The 18,986-nt window shown below is 36.8% G+C and overlaps 1 protein-coding gene across 2 annotated transcripts in view; it reads right to left on the reverse strand.

Moving 5' to 3' along the window:
* The window catches only part of RAD54B (RAD54 homolog B), an 81,947-nt gene that overhangs the window by 57,295 nt on the left and 5,666 nt on the right, over nt 1-18,986 (reverse strand). For both annotated transcript variants that reach the window (XM_008689148.1, XM_040626081.1), the window contains exon 3: nt 11,032-11,200. In XM_008689148.1, coding sequence (XP_008687370.1) covers nt 11,032-11,200 — 169 coding nt within the window. The remainder of the gene's footprint in view (nt 1-11,031; nt 11,201-18,986) is intronic.

Raw genomic sequence — 18,986 nt, forward strand, 5'->3', positions numbered from 1 at the left:
TGGTAAAAAAAAAAAATTATCTCAGTCATGGAAATTTTGTTAGATAATATTTTTTAATTTAATACTTAAATTCCATTTCCAACCTCCCTCCTCTGTCTGAAGGATGGGAGTAAAGCTGAAAATTCCAAGCTTGTAATCATGGTTTGGTCTTCCTGGCAACCAGCCCGCATCCAAGGGCCCACCAAAAGCCCACCTCATTAGAATAAAATAAACTACTATAGTCCAGGATATTCCAAAGGATTTAGTAGGAACCTTATGTCAGGAACCAGAGTCAAAGACCAAATACTAGAACAAAAAAATAAAAATGTTTTTAGTACTGTTATCACTGAGGAAATTAGAAGGGTTGGAGCTCTATGTCAGCAATCGGGGTCAGAGACCAATAGATATATTTTATATTATCTCACAGTCAAATCACAAAATTCACTGCAACCATGCTACATGAATCACAAACCTACTCTACACAATATAGATTTATATACATCTTCATACATCATACATACAATCTAGATTTATATACATCTTCATACCTCAAACAGCTCCCTGTCGGGCCAAGTCCTGTTCTTCGGGTAAAAGTATTTTGAACGAGGGGCACCCGGCTGGCTCAGTAGGTAGAGCATGCAACTCTTGATCTTGGGGTTGTGAGTTCAAGCCCCACACTGAGTGTAGAGATTACTTAAAAACAGAATCTTTAAAAAAAATGTATGTTTAACTAAAGGAACCTCTGCCCCAGAAGCTGGTTGGCAGGAATCTAGCCTTTAGTTAAATCTTGTATACTAAAAATGTTGCTACACTACTCATGTTTATTTCAGACATTTTTTCAATTAATCATTTTTCAGTATAGTTAACATTATGGACGTCGGGGGTGTCCCACTAACATCCATTCCACTCCATTGTGCAGCAGTCTGGAAATCAGGATGAGATAGCTTTCACTTCCAAGGACAAAGCTGAAGAATGTGTATCTGACTGGTACATTGATGATTCTCAGAAACCAGTAAGTCTTCTTTACAGTGATAATATAGGTCTAAGGTTAGGAATCCCTTTGATCACAGGAAAGTGGTACAATATCAGAATGAAATTAAGAAGTCTTATTTAATGACTATGAGTAGGGAGCATCTGCCTGCCATCAGATAGATGAGGAAAATTAAGTATACAGCCCCAATGGTTGCTGAAATCTATTACTTAACATGAGGGGAGCCAGTTTAACAATGAAGCCAATCCTATGGATGATGACAGATGAGAAAAAGAGAAAGAAACTGGGCTCATGATGACATCCTTTAAACCAGTCAACCCTGAAGCCTGGAATTTCTATAGCTACACATGCCAATAAAGTTCAATTATATATGCCAGTATTTTTATTAATACTTACACTAAAAGCATATTAACTGATATTTTAAAACTGTGTTTTCTTTCTTTCCATTGTGCTTATTCCATTTGCCTATTTTGTCTTGCTTAAAGCACCACTTCACATTTTGTTTTTGTTTTTAAGACTTTATTTATTTATTTATATTTATTTATTTATTTGAGGGGCAGCAGTGGGGGGCGGGGGGGTGACAGCATGAGCAGGAGGAACAGAGGGAGAAGGAGAAGGAAAATCCCACACAGACTCTGCAAGAGCACGGAGCCTGATGCAGGGCTCAATCCTGACCCTGAGATCATGACCTGAGCTGAAATCAAGAGTCGGACACTTAACCAACTGAGTCACCCAGGCACCCCATATTTTGTTTTTAAATTAGGGTTTAAAGAAGAGGCAACACATGAACATAATTCATTCCCCCCAAAGTAGAAGCTGAACACCGTTATTATTTCAATTATTCTACATCGGCCCTCCCAAAAGCATAAAGCAGATTCCCAGATTAAATCTCTGCCAAATAGGGGCGCCTGGGTGGCACAGCGGTTAAGCGTCTGCCTTCGGCTCAGGGCGTGATCCCAGCGTTATGGGATCGAGCCCCACATCAGGCTCCTCCGCTATGAGCCTGCTTCTTCATCTCCCACTCCCCCTGCTTGTGTTCCCTCTCTCGCTGGCTGTCTCTATCTCTGTTGAATAAATAAATAAAATCTTTAAAAAAAAAAAAAAAAACTCTGCCAAATAGTAATACTCTCATTTTACACCCAATTCGAGTAACAGAGGACGTTTATACCAAACTTAACATGCTTAATATGCTAGGCAATGAAGAAACTTTCCAAAAGACCTTAGTAAACACATCTCACAAAGTTTATACACCAGTAGGTTATAGCCTTGGGAGGAAGGATGGCAAGAGTTATAAGACTATTTGAGAAACTCAGTGAAGCTCCTTAGAAAAATGCACGTCTCCCTCTGTTTTAACTGCCTCCCTATTTACCTAGTCGGTGAGAAAAGGATTCCTGTTCTAGAGTTACAAGGATGGCCAAACACACAACACTTGATACTGGACAGGTATAAATCAACAGCAGTCACATAACTCACAGCGAGAGGGAGGAAGACTGCCACGCTCATGCAGGGCCAGAGGGATTGCCCTCCAGAACAAAGTGAACCATTAAGGGCTGCGGGAAGCGGGCTTTGCAGTACCAAAAGGTGTCCCCTGGCTCCTGGAAGAGGATGTGATTGGCTTGTTTAAATAATTCTGCAGCTGGCAGGGAAATGAAAGCTGTTATTCACAGATAAGCAGAAACTGCACCTGATCTATTTAATAAGGAGGGTTGTTTAGCTAGGGGATCTTATCCTCAGGAACAGAGTAGGGAAGAGAACTTGTAGTTAGGCCATTCAAGACCCTCCTGATTTTATCAGATATCAAGGAGCATATAATACTGAGATTTAATTTTTGGCATTACAAAACACCCTCCTCTACAGACAGACAGACAGACAGACACACACACACACACCCCTCTAGAATCCATATTAATTAAGAACTACTGTTCAGTATGTATATCTGATTGTTGCCTTTTCCCATGCATGCTGTGTCTTACAAAAGAGTAGGCAATGCTAATACTCAGGAGAGAATTTGGTAACTCAATCTCCTACAGATGGTCCTGAATAATACCTAGTAATTTCAAATGTGCTTCAAGATGAATCTGCAAAAATTAATGAACAAATAAATGAGAAGGAAGAGCTCTTGCTTACAGCAGAATGCCAACTAAAAATACAGATGAAATTAGAAAATCTCAACAATCATGATTAAGCAAGAATCAATGAAAGCTAAAACTATTAGGTGAACATTTGATTAAATACAAAATATTGACATAGTTTCAAAGGATCTCCCCACAGATATTTATTAAGTACAAATGCAAAAATAATAACTTTATATTGAAGAAACTTGGCAGACACTAATTTGTTTAAATAATCAAACTTAATATCACTAAGAATGGAATAAATTGACATCATATGCCCCCTAATGTTATACCAAGAATTACTTTTGTGATATTCCTGCCAAAAATGTATACCTGAATCTATTCATAAAGAAACACCAGACAAACCCAGACTGAAATACATTCTATAAATGATTGGCCTGGGGCGCCTGGGTGGCTCAGTTGGTTAAGAGTCTGCCTTTGGCTCAGGTCATGATCCTAGGGTCCTAGGATCAAGCAGCAAGTGGGGCTCCCTGCTCAGTGGAGAGTCTGTTTCTCCCTCTTCCTCTGCCCCTTCCCCCTGCTCATGTGTTCTCTCTTCTCTCTCTCCCTCATATAAATAAAATTTTAAAAATAAATAAATAAATAATTGGCCTGTACTCTTTAAGCATGTTAAAATTCTACCCAATAGAGAAGCAAAGACTAAAAAATTGTTCCAGAGGCGCTGGGTGGCTCAGTTTAAGCGTCTACCTTCAGCTCAGGTCATGATCCCAGGGTACTGGGATTGAGCCCTATATCAGGGCTTCCCTGATCAGCAGGGAGCCTGCTTCTCCCTCTCACCCTGCCTGCCACTCCCTGGCTTGTGCTCTCTGTCTGTCAAATGAATAAATAAAATATTAAAAAGTAAATAAAATAAAAATAAAAAACTGTTCTAGATTAAAAGAGACTAAAAGGACAACTAAATACAACATAAGCCTTGAATAGTAGGAAAAAATGTTTACTTATCCATTTTTTAAATTCATTTTTGATATGAAGGACATCACTGGGACAAGAGGAGAAAACTGAAGGATCTGTGGGTCAGAGGGTAGTACTGTATCAAAGTTAATTTCCTGTCTGATGGTTGCACTGTTGTACTTTATTATATAGAATCCTGCCCTTGTTTAGGAAATACAGACTGAAGAATTTATAGAGTGATGGAGCATCATGTCAGCAAGTTATTCTCAATTGGTTCAGAAAAATTACACACAAGAATGCAGTAAAATTTGTGGAAGTTCTTTGTACCATTCTTGAATTTTTCTGTAAGTTTGAAACATTCTCAAAATATAACATTAAAAATTTAACTTAAAAGGCACAACAGACTCAGCTGGTTAAGCATCCAACTCTTGATTTTGGCTCAGGTCATGATCTCAGGGTTGTGAGATCGAGACCCAAGCTCAGCGGGAGTCTGCTTGAGATTCTGTCTCCCTCTCCCACTGCCCCCCGCCCCGCATGGATGTACACGCTAAAATAAATAATTCTTTTTAAAAAAAGGCACAACAAAATAAGATTTTCTGACAATTAGATTATCAAATATCAAAAAGCATAAGTATATACTCATATATAGATTGAGCATCACAATAAATGATATATGCATTGCTCATACATTGCTGGTGGAAGAATAAACTTCTAACCTCTGCAGAGGGCAATTCATCATTATCCATCAAAATGATAAATGCACACAACTTAAAACCAGTACCCTAACTTCAAGGTATTTATCCTATGGATATATTCTCACATGTATATAATATATAGACATTAATTGTAGCTTTGCTTGTAAAAACAAAAGATCCCAAATAACATAAATATCCTTTAATAAAGCACTGGTTAAGTACATTTGGCATATCCATAATGATGAAATATTAATAGCTGTTTTTTTTAAAGATTTTATTTATTTATTTGACAGAGAGAGAGAGAGCCAGCGAGAGAGGGAACACAAGCAGGAGGAATGGGAGAGGAAGAAGCAGCCTCCCAGCAGCGGAGCCTGATGTGGGGCTCAACCCCAGAATGCCGGGATCACGCCCTGAGCCGAAAGCAGATGCTTAACAACTGAGCCACCCAGGCGCCCCATAATAGCTTTTAAAAACATGAGGTAGTTCAATGGGGCGCCCGAGTGGCTCAATTAAGTAGCAGATGTCTGGCTCTGAACTCAGCAGGGGGTCTGCTTGAGGATACTCTCCCTCTGCCTCTCCCCCTTCCTCGCTAGTGCATACACTCTCTCTCTCCCTAAAATAAATAAATCTTAATATTTTTTAAAGGTTTTATTTATTTATTTGTCAGAGAGAAAGAGAGAGCACAAGCAGGGGGAGCAGCAGGCAGAGGGAGAAGCAGGATCCCTGTTGAGCAAGAAGCCCAATACAGGACTCGATCCCAGGACCCTGGGATCATAACCTGAGCCAAAGACAGACACTTAACCAACTGAGCCACCCAGGCGTCCCATAAAATAAATAAATCTTTAAAAAAAGAAAGCATAAAATAGCTCTAAATGTACTGACAAAAAGATACACTGTTACAGTAAGATATACTGTTAGAGTAAAAAATGCAATGTATAGAACAGTGCAGCTAGTGAACAATCATTTGTATGGGGAGAATATATACACACAATATGTTTTCAAATGTATAGAACATCTCAAAAAAGATACCCCAAAAACTGATAACTGGTTTGCCTCTGGAGAAGAGAACTAGATGGCTAGGGATCAGGGAAGGGAGTCTTTTTACTATATTCTTCGTGCCTTCTAAATTCCTTACCATGTGATGGATTACTTTTTTTTTTAAGTCATAAGGGACTACATATTATAATTCTATTCATACGAAATATCCCAAACAGGCAAATCCATAGAGACAGAAAGTAGACTGGTGGTTGCCAGAAACTATGTAGCAAGTGGAGAATGGAGAGCTGACTGCTTCATTGGTCCAAGGTTTCCTTTTAGCATGATGAAACTGGAATTAGATAGTGGCAACTGTTGCACAACATTGTAAATATGCTAAATGCCACTGAACTCTACACTTTAAAATAGTTAAAATGGTGAATTTTATGTTATTCATATTTTATCACAATAAAAAAATTAAACACTTATAAACTAAATATATATGAAACCAATAAAATTCAAAATCACATAAATTTAATATGATAGTGATGTCCTACCGAAATTAAACTGTTATTCACAACATTAATATGGTATCCACTGATTTGGTGCAGGTTTTTTCCAAGAAACTTCTTCAACAGGACATAACAATGGATCAATTATTTGACCACCTTCTTTTTTTTTTTAAGATTTTTTTTTTATTTATTTGAAAGAGAGAGGTAACGAGAGAGCATGAGCAGGGAGGAGAGGGAGAAGCAGACTCTCCACTAAGCAGAGAGCCCAACGTGGGGCTCAATCCCAGGACCCTGAGATCATGACCTGAGCTTCACTGACTGAGCCACCCAGGTGCCCCAACTGTTTGACCATCTTAAGGGAATATATAAAACCTGCATTTGATAGGAGTATACCACTAACACATCCTGTTCACTTCTGTTCTCATTTGAAGGCATGAAAACTTATTACAATTATAAGGTGGCCATGCAAAAGATCCAGCATATGCTTATATGCATTTATTCATATCAGCTAAAAGAAAACACAAAATTCTAAGCTTCTCCAAGAATTTATAAACCCCTGAGAAGACACCCAACCACTTCTCTAGGACTTCAGACCCAATTGAAAAACACTTATGTAATATCCACACAGGACAGAGATTTTATCACTCCCTTTTTATATTCTTCACTATCTCATTCCTTACAGCCTATAACATACTACTTTTAAAAAACAGTAACAGGGGTGCCTGGCTGGCTCAGTCAGTAGCGTGCAACTCTTGATCTCAGGGTTGTGGATTCAAGCCCCATGTTGGGTGCAGAGATTACTTAAAAAAATAAAATCTTAAAAAACAACAACAAAACCCTCTCTGGTCCTCTGCTCTCTCTCAGGATACTATTCCTTCCCTTCACAACCAAATTTATTTTTATATACTTCATTTACTTATATTTAGTGACTCCATTTGCCTATTTCCACTCATTAGTTATCTACTACAATATGACTTTTGTTCCATTTTTTGAAACTGTTCTCTCAAATATTACCAAACCCTGAAAACTATAATATTCTAGTAGCTTCTCCTTGACCACTTGACTTCTCTGAAGCATTTCAGAGCCAAAGGACTTACCCAAGGGACTTAACTACAAATTTTTCAAGATCCTTTCATTCAATCACAAGATGTTTTTGAATTCATACTATTTGATTTAAAACCTGAACAAGTGAAAGTTCCCACCTTTGTATTCACACTTTAGTCAGGTAAATAAATAAAATATAAAACAGGACAGTGTGGTTGAACAGTTTGAGAGAGAAAGAGAAGGAATCGCAAAGAATGAAACAACTTCTTTCTGTTTCTAAAGAAAGTACTGTTAAGAATATTAGGAGGTCTAGGGCTTCCTGTATTAATTTTTGAGGACTGCCATAACAAAATACCAAAACTAGGTGGCTTAAAACAACACAATTTATTCTCTCAAAATCTGGAGACCAGAAGTTCAAAATCAAGGTGTCAGCAAAGCCTTTCTCTTTCTCTGAAGATTCCAGGGGAGAATCCTTCTTTGCCTCTTTCTAGCTTCTGGCAGTTGCCAACAATCCTTGGTGCCCCTGGGCTTGCAGCTGTTATTACTTCAATCTCTGCCTCCATCAACATGTGGCCTTTTCTCCTCATAAGGACACCAACCATTAAATTTAGGCCCCACCCTAACACAGTATGACCTTATCTTAAGTTGATTACAACTGCAAAGACCCTATTTACAAATAAGGTCACATTCACAGGTACCAGCGGTTAGGACTTAAAACACATCTTTTTAGGACACAATTCAACCATTTAATTTTCCCAAGCCAAGGCAAAGAGTAGAGGCTGTAGACAAGACCCAAAAAAAAAAAATTTTTTTTTAGAAGACAGAAGAGAGTCCTTTTAGCACAACCTCCAAAAAAGGCATATACCCTGAGCCATTGATGAAGTCATTAGTGGTAGACCTGATATGAAATGTTGGGATCCAGGAGCAACCAGTCAAGAAAGAATTCTTGAGATGTCTTTGGTGCAAAAAGGTGGTTTTATTAGAGCAAAGGGACAGGACCCTGGGCAGAAGGAGCTGCAATTCGGTTGTGAAGAGTGGCTAGTCATATACTTTCAAGTTGGGAGAAGGTTAGGGGTAGTGTAATGTCTAAGGAATTTGGAAGCAAGCCTTCCAGGACCTTGAGGGGCTAGCTATTGTTAGAAAAAGTCATTTATTACTGTCTAGTAAAACCTTAGTCATGAGACCTTCAGATGTACATCAGTGGACCATATGTTTGGAGGATGATTGCTAACATGTATCTTGGGAGGGGGATAAAGATAAAGGAAGTTTCCAAAGGGATTTTTTTTTAAGATTTTATTTATTTATTTGGGAGAGACAGAGAGAGAGAGCACGAGAGGGGGGTCAGAGGGAGAAGCAAACTCTCTACTGAGCAGGGAGCCCGATGCAGGACTCAATCCTGCGACTCCAACTCCGGGATCATGACCAGAGCCGAAGGCAGTCGCTTAACCAACTAAGTCATTCAGGTGCCCCCAAAGGGATTTTAATATGTTAAAGACTTACAGGATCCTGGATGTCAGGCTAATGTCAAGCTAAGGTTGCCTTGTGCCCTTACCAAAGTATTAACGTTGACCTTCCTTGAGGAAGGTCACTCTGCCTGTTCCAAATACTTGTCAATGGGCTGTAAGAAAGTTTAATTTTTTTTTTCTTCTGCCTTTGTTCTCCACATCAGACCTACACTTTCATTCTCACACAAGGACTATTATCTGCAAAGGTACAGAGTTATAAAGAGACCCAAAGTGCCCAGTGAAGTTCAGTGGAGTGAAAATATACTCATTAGGGCACTTTCAGTTGAGGAAGAAACCAAATTTACACCAGCTTATGCAAAAATAATATTACTGATGAAGTGGATATTAAATATTATGTATTATTAAGGAATTTTAAGAAATACATGCCGAAGTATTTAGGGATGATATGGCATAACATCTGCAACTTATTTTCAAATGATCCAGAAAAAAAATGGACATATGGGGGGGAAGGAGGAAGGCAAAAGGTTAACAACTGTAGTATTTAGGATGATAATTAGGTTATTCTTTCAATTTCTCTACATGTAGGAAATTCTTCAAAATGAAAAGACGATGGGGGGAAATGAGAACATATTTTAACTGGGACAAACAGGCTTGGACCCCACTTCAAGGTAGATTAGATTAGGATTAAAAAGATGTGAAAAAGTGAATTATACTACATGGATCTCTCATCTCCACGCTTTTCTCCATAAAACATCCCTCTCCAGTAATCCACCATAAAAACCAAGATGTTTCTCACAATGTTCTTTTCCCCAATTAACCTCTCTCTGAATGAGAGGCAAGAGGGTGTCAGGAGGTTGGCAAAGGCTCTCCAGTCCAGTAAATGTACTAAATCAGAGAAGGGATTAAGGGATTAAAGGCTGAGTAAATTAACTCCCTCTTCCATTTATCTTAACTCTTAACTCCTTTCTCATATTTAGCAGGTTAAAGAGTGAAAAACTATAGTAGAACAAAAATAAAGCAGCAAATCAGTAACACGGATGTATTACAGTCTAAATATCATTCTCTAGTGAAGAGATTAGCTACTATAATAGAAGAAGGAAGAGGCATAGATGGATCATTATCTGCCATAGGCTTAGCAAGAGAGAAGAAAACCTGGGAAAACAGGATATTCACTTAAAGATGGAAGAAAAATAAGAGGATGGGGACAAGGAAGAAAGAAATAAGAAGAGAGCAAATCAATGAGACAGTGAAGCAGCTAGACATACCCAAAGCTGTCTTTAGGGATCTCAGATCCCTACATCCAGTTCCAAAAGTGCTTCTCAACTTTGTCCTGACACCAGTCACAGCTTTCAAAAAATTATAAAGAACACATAAATGAAACTAAGAATCCTAGTCAGTTGGGAAAACACAGAATTCCTTTCTCCCCCAACAAGAAATGAACCCATTCATAGGTAAAATTTATCAATCCTCACAAACCTCAAGAACTTCCTTCAAAAGGTTAAGTGCTTAAGGAATCTTACTGATTTGCACTGGTATCTTAAGGATGACAATTACTCTTCTACAGACCAGCAGATGGTGCTCTCTTCCTGAATCTGTTTATTCAACCAAAAAATGAATGTCATTTGGAAAAATGTAGTCTTAGGTTGTCTTTCAGAAGGCCAAATAAACACCAGTTAACTACCCTATTTATTGTTTTAATTACTTCTAAAATATTAATCTCTGACAGATAAAAAAACATAATCAGTATTTTAACTCAATTCAACAATGCAGGGAGGGAGCATCTGTAAGTCCTTGGTTCTCCTTCAGCTATGTACCCTTATAATACAAATCTAACTGATTTGAAGGTACTCCATGAACTACTATTAATTTCAATTTTACTCATTTTCAAGTTCACATCTCCAACTTAGTACTGTTAACATGTTCTTAATTTTTTTTTTTTTTAAATAGGCTCTATGCCCAATGTAGGGCTTGAACTCACGACCCTGAGTTTAAGAGTCATAGGGTCTACTGACTGAGCCAGCAAGGCGCCCTATCATGGTTTTTATAATTTTTTTAAATCAAATCTTTAAACAGAATTTATTTTGGTACTTAAGGAACAGACCATACTTGACCAACAAGTTCACAATAAAGTCTTAGAAACCTACTATAAAGTATAAGATTTGAATTACATGGCTATTAATCCAATCACTAAAGAAATTATGACCAAAAAAATCTGCATTGTCAACAATCTAGGGGTGTTACAACACTTTTCAAATATATCATTCATTCTTGAAACACTCAATTTAAATTATACTGTACTACAACTGGTCAAGTGTAAACCTAATCAATAAAAAGCAGTCTTACCTGTATGAGGTGGATCTAATGTTGCCATTACAGATGCTTTGGAACAGTGTTTTCCACTATAATTATGCCCATGATTAACTTCTCTAGCATTTCCCTCAGTAGGCAGATTTAAACTGCATATTCTGGGGTTATTTTGTAACTGGAGAAAGGTATTCTTACTTGCAACAACCTAAAAAAAGGAAATATGTATTTAATGAAGAAATTAAATCTAATTTCCCATATTTTTACATAACAGATTCCTAATTTAAAATATAAACTATCAGTTTCTCTATATCTTAATAGGGAATAGATATTTTAAAATAAATTTAAAATCCAATTTTTACTATTAAACTAGTTTTAATTATGTTATAAAAGCTGAAAGACACAACAGAATGAAAATCGTTTATAATTATAGTGTATGTTAAACAACATATCAGAAGAGTTTTTAAACATGTTGTAACATGCCATTCTCAGAGTCATGCCCTTTTTTGCCAAGTTTCTCAATATTAAAATCAATACTTAAATATTCTCCATTTTTTATGTGGGATAGTGATACTGTCACTGTGTTGTTTAGAGACAAATATTAAACTGTTCACAAATGAAAAGCTATTCCAGGGACTGGCATCAAAATAATGAGTATGTTGTACCAAAAATTATGAGATACTTAGGAATAAACCTAACCAAGGAGGTGAAAGACCTGTACTCTGAAAACTATAAAACAATGGTGAAAGAAGATGAAGACGACACAAAGAAACGGAAAGATGGATTGGAAAAACAAATATTGTTAAAATGTCTATACTACCCAAAACAATCTACACATTTAATGCAATCCCTATCAAAAAACTGACAGCATTTTTCACAGAACTTGAACACTAAAATTTGTATGGAACTATAAAAGATACCAAATAGTCAAAGCAATCTTGAAAAAGAAAAGCAAAGCTGGCATCACAATTCCAGACTTCAAGTTATATTACAAAGCTATAGTAATCAAAACAGTATGGTACCGGCACAAAAACAGACACATAGATCAATGGAACAGAATAGAAAATCCAGACATAAACCCAGAACTATATGGTCAATTAATCTTCAAAAAAGCAAGAAGGACTATCCAATGGGAAAAAGACAGTCTCTTCAACAAACGATGCTGGGAAAACTGGACAGCAACATGCAGAAGATGAAACTGGACCACTTTCTTACACCATACACAAAAATAAATTCAAAATGGAGGGGCTCCTGAATGGCTCAGTCAGTTAAGTATCTGATTCTTGATTTCAGCTCAGGTCATGATCTCAGAGTTGTGAGACTGAGCCACCCATTGGGCTCCATGATGGGCATGGAGCCTGCTTAAGATTCTCTCTACAACTCCCCTTCTCCCCTCAAAAAAGGATTAAAGACCTAAATGTGAGACCTGAAACCATAAAAATCCTAGAAGATAGCACAGGCAGTAATTTCTCTGACACTGGTCATAGGAACCTTTTTCTAGATAGGTCCCCTGAGGCAAGGGAAACAGAAACAAAAATAAATGGGAACTAAATTAAAATAAGAAGCTTCTCCACAGCAAAGGAAACAGCCAACAGAACTAAAAGGCAACCTACGGAATGAGAGAAGATATTTGCAAATGACATATCCAATAAAGGGTTAGTATCCAAAATATATTAAAAAACTTATACAATACCCCAAAAACAAATATTCCAATTAAAAAATGGGCAAAAGGCATGAACAGACACTTCTCCAAGGAAGACATACAGATGGCCAACAGACATGAAAAGATGCTCATCATCATTCATCATCAGGGAAATGCAAAACAAAATTACAATGAGCTATCACCTCACAACTGTCAGAATGGCTAAAATCAACAACATAGGAAACAACAGATGTTGGTAAGGATGTGAAGAAAAAGGAACCCTCTTGTATTATTTGTGGGAATGCAAATTAGTGCAGCCACTGGAAAACAGTATGGAGGTTCCTCGAAAAGTTAAAAATAGGGGCACCTGGGCAGCTCAGTCGGTTAAGTGGCTGCCTTCAGCTTAGGTCATGATCCTGGGGTCCTGAGACTGAGCCCAACATTGGGCTCCACACTCAGTAAGGATTCTGCTTCTCCTTCGCTTTCTGCCCCTCCCCCCCACTTGTGTTCACACACGCACACACATTTCTCTCTCTAATAAAATTTTAAATTTAAAAAAAAAGTTAAAAATAGAACTACCTTGTGATCCAGTAATTGCACTACTAGGTATTTAACCAAAGAATACAAAAAAACTAATTCAAAGGGATACATGCACCCCCCATGCTTATAGCAGCATTATTTACAATATCCAAGATATGGAAGCAGCCCAAGTGTCCATCAACTGATGAATGGATAAAGAAGATGTGGTATATGTATACAATGGATTATTCAGCCATGAAAAAGAATGAAATCTTGCCATTTGCAACGACATGGATGGAGAAGAGAGTATAAAGCTAAGTGAAATAAGTTAATCTGAGAAAGACAAATACCATATGATTTCACTCATATGTGGAATTTAAGAAACAAAACGAATGAGCGAAGGAGAATAAAAAGAGCAAGAGACAAACCAAGAAACAGACCCTTAACTACAGAGAACAAACTGTTACCAGAGGGGGGGTATAGAAGGATGGTTGAAATAGATAATGGTGATTAAGGAGTATACGTGTCATGATGAGCACTAAGTGATTAAAATAAAAACTTAAGGGGCACCTGGCTGGCTCATTCAGCAAAGCACGTGACTCTTAATCTCAGGGTTGTAAATTTGAGCCCCATGTTGGGTGTAGAGATTACTTAAAACTAAAATCTTTCAAAATAAAATAAAAACTTTAAAAAAAATAATGAGTAGGGAAGAACTGGGGAAGGAGTTGAACAGGTAAAAATGAAATAAGATTGGTCATGAATTGATGACTGTTGAAACTAAATAATGGTACGTAAGGGTTTTTTTTAAATATATATTCTAAAAATATATATAAATAAATAAAATATATATTCTATTTTCTCTATTTTTGTACATGTATTAGTTTTCCATTGCTGCTGTGACAAATTACCACAAATTTAAGGCAATGCAAAGTTCTGTAATTCTGTATGTTAGAACTCTGACTCGGGTCTTACTGGGCTAAAATCAAGGTGGTCAGTAGGGATGCACTCCTTTCTGAAGCTCTGGGGAGAATACATTTCCTTATCTTTACAAATTTCTAAGTCACCCACATTTCTTGGCTTGTGGTCCCCTTCCTCCATCCTCAAAGACAGCTACTCTGCATCTCTCTGACCCTGCTTCCATAACAACATCTAACACTCTCTTGTCTCCCTCTTCCACTTTTACGAACCTTTGTCATTATATTGGGAACACCCAGGTAAGCCAGGATAACCTCCCAATCTCAAGGTCTTTAACATTGATCACTTAGTCCAAGTTCCTTTTGCCACATAAAGTAACATATTCACAGGTTCCAAGGATTAAAACATGGATGTTTTTCGAGGTCCATTTTTCTGCCTACCAGAGTATATGTTTAAATTTGTTTAAAGATTTATTTGAAAGAGAGAGAAAGAGCATGCATGTGAATGGGGAGACAGGGAGAGAGAGCATCCCAAGCAGACTCCCCATTGAGCAGGAAGACCAATGCAGGCTTGACCCCACGACCCTGAGATCATGACCTGAGCCAAAATCAAGAGTTGGTCTTTCAACCACTGAGCCACCCTGACACCCCTGAATCTTTTTAAATATGATTCACAATAATAGACATAGTTGTCATATCCCTATAAATATTTATTAAAATAAATTTCAGAGGCATTCAAAAAACCTATCTTGTAAGATTTTGAAGTAAGTCATAACAATAAACTAATGAAGGCCATAAGTTTATTTTTACATAATTTCAAACTTAAAGAAACATTACAGAAATAATACAAGGAAATCCCAGATAGCATTTACCCAGATTTACCATTTGTTTACATTTTGTTCCATTTGTTTTCCCTTCTTCCCTCTCCCTCTCTTTCTGTATATGTGTCTGTCTATGTATATTAATATCTGAGATTAAGCTGGAGACATTGTGCTCCTTTACCTCTAAATATTTCAAGATGTGTTTCCAAAGAGCAATGACATTCTTTCACAATCACAGTAAAATTATAAAAATCAAGATTTATTACTGGTATATTATCTAACCCACAGTCCATATTCAAATTCAGTCACTTTTCCCAATAATGTCTTTTGTAGATTTTTCCCTGAGCCAGGATCCAATCCCAGATCATATATTACACTTAGTAAGCATATTTCTGTAGTCTCTAATCTAGAATTCCTTAACCTTTACTTGTCTTTTGGGACTTTGACTATTTTAAAGAGTACAAGCCAATTATTTCGTAGAATGTCCCAATATAGACTGTCTGATGTTTCCTTATAATTAGCTTCGGGTTATGAGATTTGGACAGAAATACTAGAGTTCATCATATCAAGAAGCACATAGTATCCATTTGTCCCATTACTGTAAGTATATACTTGATAAAGGTGGTATCTGCTAGGTCTCCCTGCAAAGTTAGTATTTTCCCCTTTGTAATTTTTAAAAGTATATTGTGAGGAGATGCTTGAGTGTATTCAAATACCCTGGGGGTGCCTGGGTGACTCAGTTAAGTGCCTGACTCTTGATCTCAGCTCAGGTCTTGATCTCAGAGTTGTGAGTTCAAGCCCCATGTTGGGCTCCACCCTGGGCATGGAGCCTATTTTTAAAAAATTAATTAATAGATTAAGATATATATATATACACACATAAATACATATACATATATATACATCCTATTTCCTTTAACATTCACCCACTAGTTTTGGTATCTATTGAATTTTTTTTATAGACAACACCAATACCTGTCTAATGCCAACAACTGCTACAGAAAGCAAGACAGGTGAGCAAGAACATAAAGTGGTTCTACCCAACGTCCACACATCTAGGAGGTAGTGACATTTATGGTTCTCCACACTTCAAACTTCCTTCTAGAATTCATACTGACCAGTCCCTTAGATTGTTGTAAGAATTACACAGATTCTGTCCCATGGATTGAGAACCATTATGCAAACTCTTTGTTACAGAGCACACTAATAGTAAATGTCTTAATTCCATTTTAAAATCCTAGCATACTGTAGGTGGTTAAGTGTTCCCGTGTAATAAATATACAACTTAAAAGCCCTCCTTTATCCCCAGAAATCATTCATAAGCAAATATTATTGTGTGCTAACAAGCTCCTTTAATTGGAGTACCAAAAGCAGTTTTCTCTTCAGCCCTGGCTTAAGACAGATATGCCTAAACTTCTTTTTAATTGAGGTTTAATTGACACAAAACATTAGTTTCAAGTGTACAACAGTAATGATTCAGTATTTGTATATATTGCAAACTGAGCACCACAATAAGTCTAGTTAAATCCATCACCACACATAGTTACAAAATTTTTTTCTTGTGATGAGAACTTTTAAGATCTACTTCTTAGCAACTTATGGCACTCACTGATATTTTCTAACACCATCACTTATATTATTATGATTTAGCATTCCAATTTAAGAAAGAGCTTACTCTTTTCCCCACATATTTCACTTATATTAGTATAGATTCAGACCCCTATATAATTCAATGAATTACTACCAGTTAGCATATTTATTTTGACACTCGATTTGTTCCAGATTTTGTATATATCAGACCAAACAAATAAAAACCCCTGAAGTTACCAAAACAATACTATTTTCATCTAAGATGATGAGAAATAATTTAAGAGCAAAAATTTAGGAATGGAATAGATTAAGGAGAAGATAGAGTGAACTACTAAGGTTTCTCACGTTGCCTTGCTTAAAATAGCTGTAAAATTTCAAAAATGCCTACTTCAAAAATGCCTACTTTTTAAAAGTAACTATTCAGTTTCCTGATAGAATTAAAAGAAGAAAAGAGTAAATCAATGGTTTTGGTCTCAAACTAGTCCTTAGAATCTACATCAAAAAATTAACCTTAAGAAAAGGGTGTCAAAATGATTAATGGGTAAAGAGTCTTTTTAACATCCTGGAACAATAAGGTATCCATGTACAAAAGAATGAAATTGGACCCCTACCTCACACCACACATAAAAATGAACTCAAAAATGGGACACAGACTGAAATGTAAGAACTAAAACTACAAAGACACACTGAGTGATCATTTCACAATATCTACAAATCTCAAACCATTATGTCGTACACCTGAACATAATGCTGTATGTCAATCACAGCCGAATAAAAAACAAATTAGTTTTTTTTTTTAAGATTTTATTTTTAAGTAATCTCTACACCCAACATTGGGCTCAAACTCATGACCCTGAGATCAAGAATCACATGCTCTAAAGACTGAGCCAGCCAGACACCCCAAAAAACAACGTTTGGGAGTGGAGCCTGCTTAACACTCTCTCTCCCCTCTGCCCCCACCCTCCCTCTCTAAAAAATAAGTTAATTAACAAAATAAAATACAGGAGTAACTCTTCATAACCTTCTTAGATATAATACCAAAATCATAAGTACCAACACCAAAAAAACCAGAAAAATCAGACTTAAGCAAATTTAAAACTTCTGTGGTGCAAAAGATAATATCAAGAAAGTGAATAACCAACAGAATGGGAGAAAATATTTGCAAATAATGTATCTGATAAGGGACCCGTATCTAGAGTATATTTTTTTAAATAACACTCTTGGGGTGCCTGGTTGGCTCAGTTAATGGAGCATGGGACTCATGATCTCAGGGTTGTGAATTCAAGCCCCATGTTAGGTGTAGGGATTAATAAAAAATAAAAATTAAATTAAATTAGAATTAAATTTTTAAAAAATCTTTTTAAAAAAAAAACCCTCTTACAACTCTATAACAAAAAGCAAATAATACAATTTTACAAAGGTCAAAGGATCTGGGGGCACCTGGGTGGCTCAATCAATTAAACATCCAACTCTTGGTTTCGGCTCAGGTCATGATCTCAGGGTGCTGGGATTGAGCTTCACATTGGACTCTGTGCTCAGCATGGACTCTGCTGGAAAGTCTCTCTCTCTCTCTCTCTCTCTGCCGCCCCCCAAAAGTAAATAAATAAATCTTTAAAAACACACACACACAAAGGTCAAAGGATCTGAATAATCCAAAGAAAATATACAAATGGCCAAAAAGCACATGTAAAGATGCTCAACAACATTAGCCACCAGTGACGCACAAATCAAAACTGCAAACGAGATACTACTTCACCCACTAGTATGGCTACAATCAAAAAGATAATAATAAGTGTTGAAAGGATGTGGAGAAAATTAAATACATTAATTATTACATTAATTAATTAATTAATACATTAAATGATGGTGGGAACGAAAAGTCTGCAGCCCCTTGGAAGAGTCTGGCAGTTCATTAATGAAAGGTTAAACACAGAGTTGATCCAGCAATTCAACACCTAGGAATGTACCCAAGAGAAATGAAAACACATGTGTATGCAAAAACTTGTACACAAATGTTCAGAAGCATTATTAATAACTCATAATTTGAAAAGGGGAAACAATCCAAATGCCTGTCAACTGATGGATAAATAAAATGTGGTATATTAATACAATATTATACAGTAGGGTAGGCAGAATAATGCTTCCCAAAGATGCCTATACTCCCCAGATCTATAAATATGTTACAAGGAAAAAGAATTTTGTAGATGTAATTAAGATGTACTTGAAGTAATCTCTCCTGAAATGGAGAGACTGTCCTGGCTTACCCAGGTCAGCGCAATCTAATCAAATGATCCCAGTTTGAGAGAACCAGAGACATAGTAACATGAGAACTGAAACTGTCATTGCTGGCTTTGAAAATTAAAGGGCAAAAAAAAATGCAGGTGGCCTATCAAACCTAGAAAAGACAAAGGAAACAGATTCTCCCCTAAAATCTCCAGAAATGAATGCAGCTCTGCCAACACCTTTTGCAAATATCTTCTCCCATTCCATAGGCTGCTTTTTAGTTTC

This window comes from Ursus maritimus, unplaced genomic scaffold (assembly GCF_017311325.1).
Source record: "Ursus maritimus isolate PB19 unplaced genomic scaffold, ASM1731132v1 scaffold_9, whole genome shotgun sequence".
Classification (NCBI taxonomy): Eukaryota; Metazoa; Chordata; class Mammalia; order Carnivora; family Ursidae; genus Ursus; species Ursus maritimus.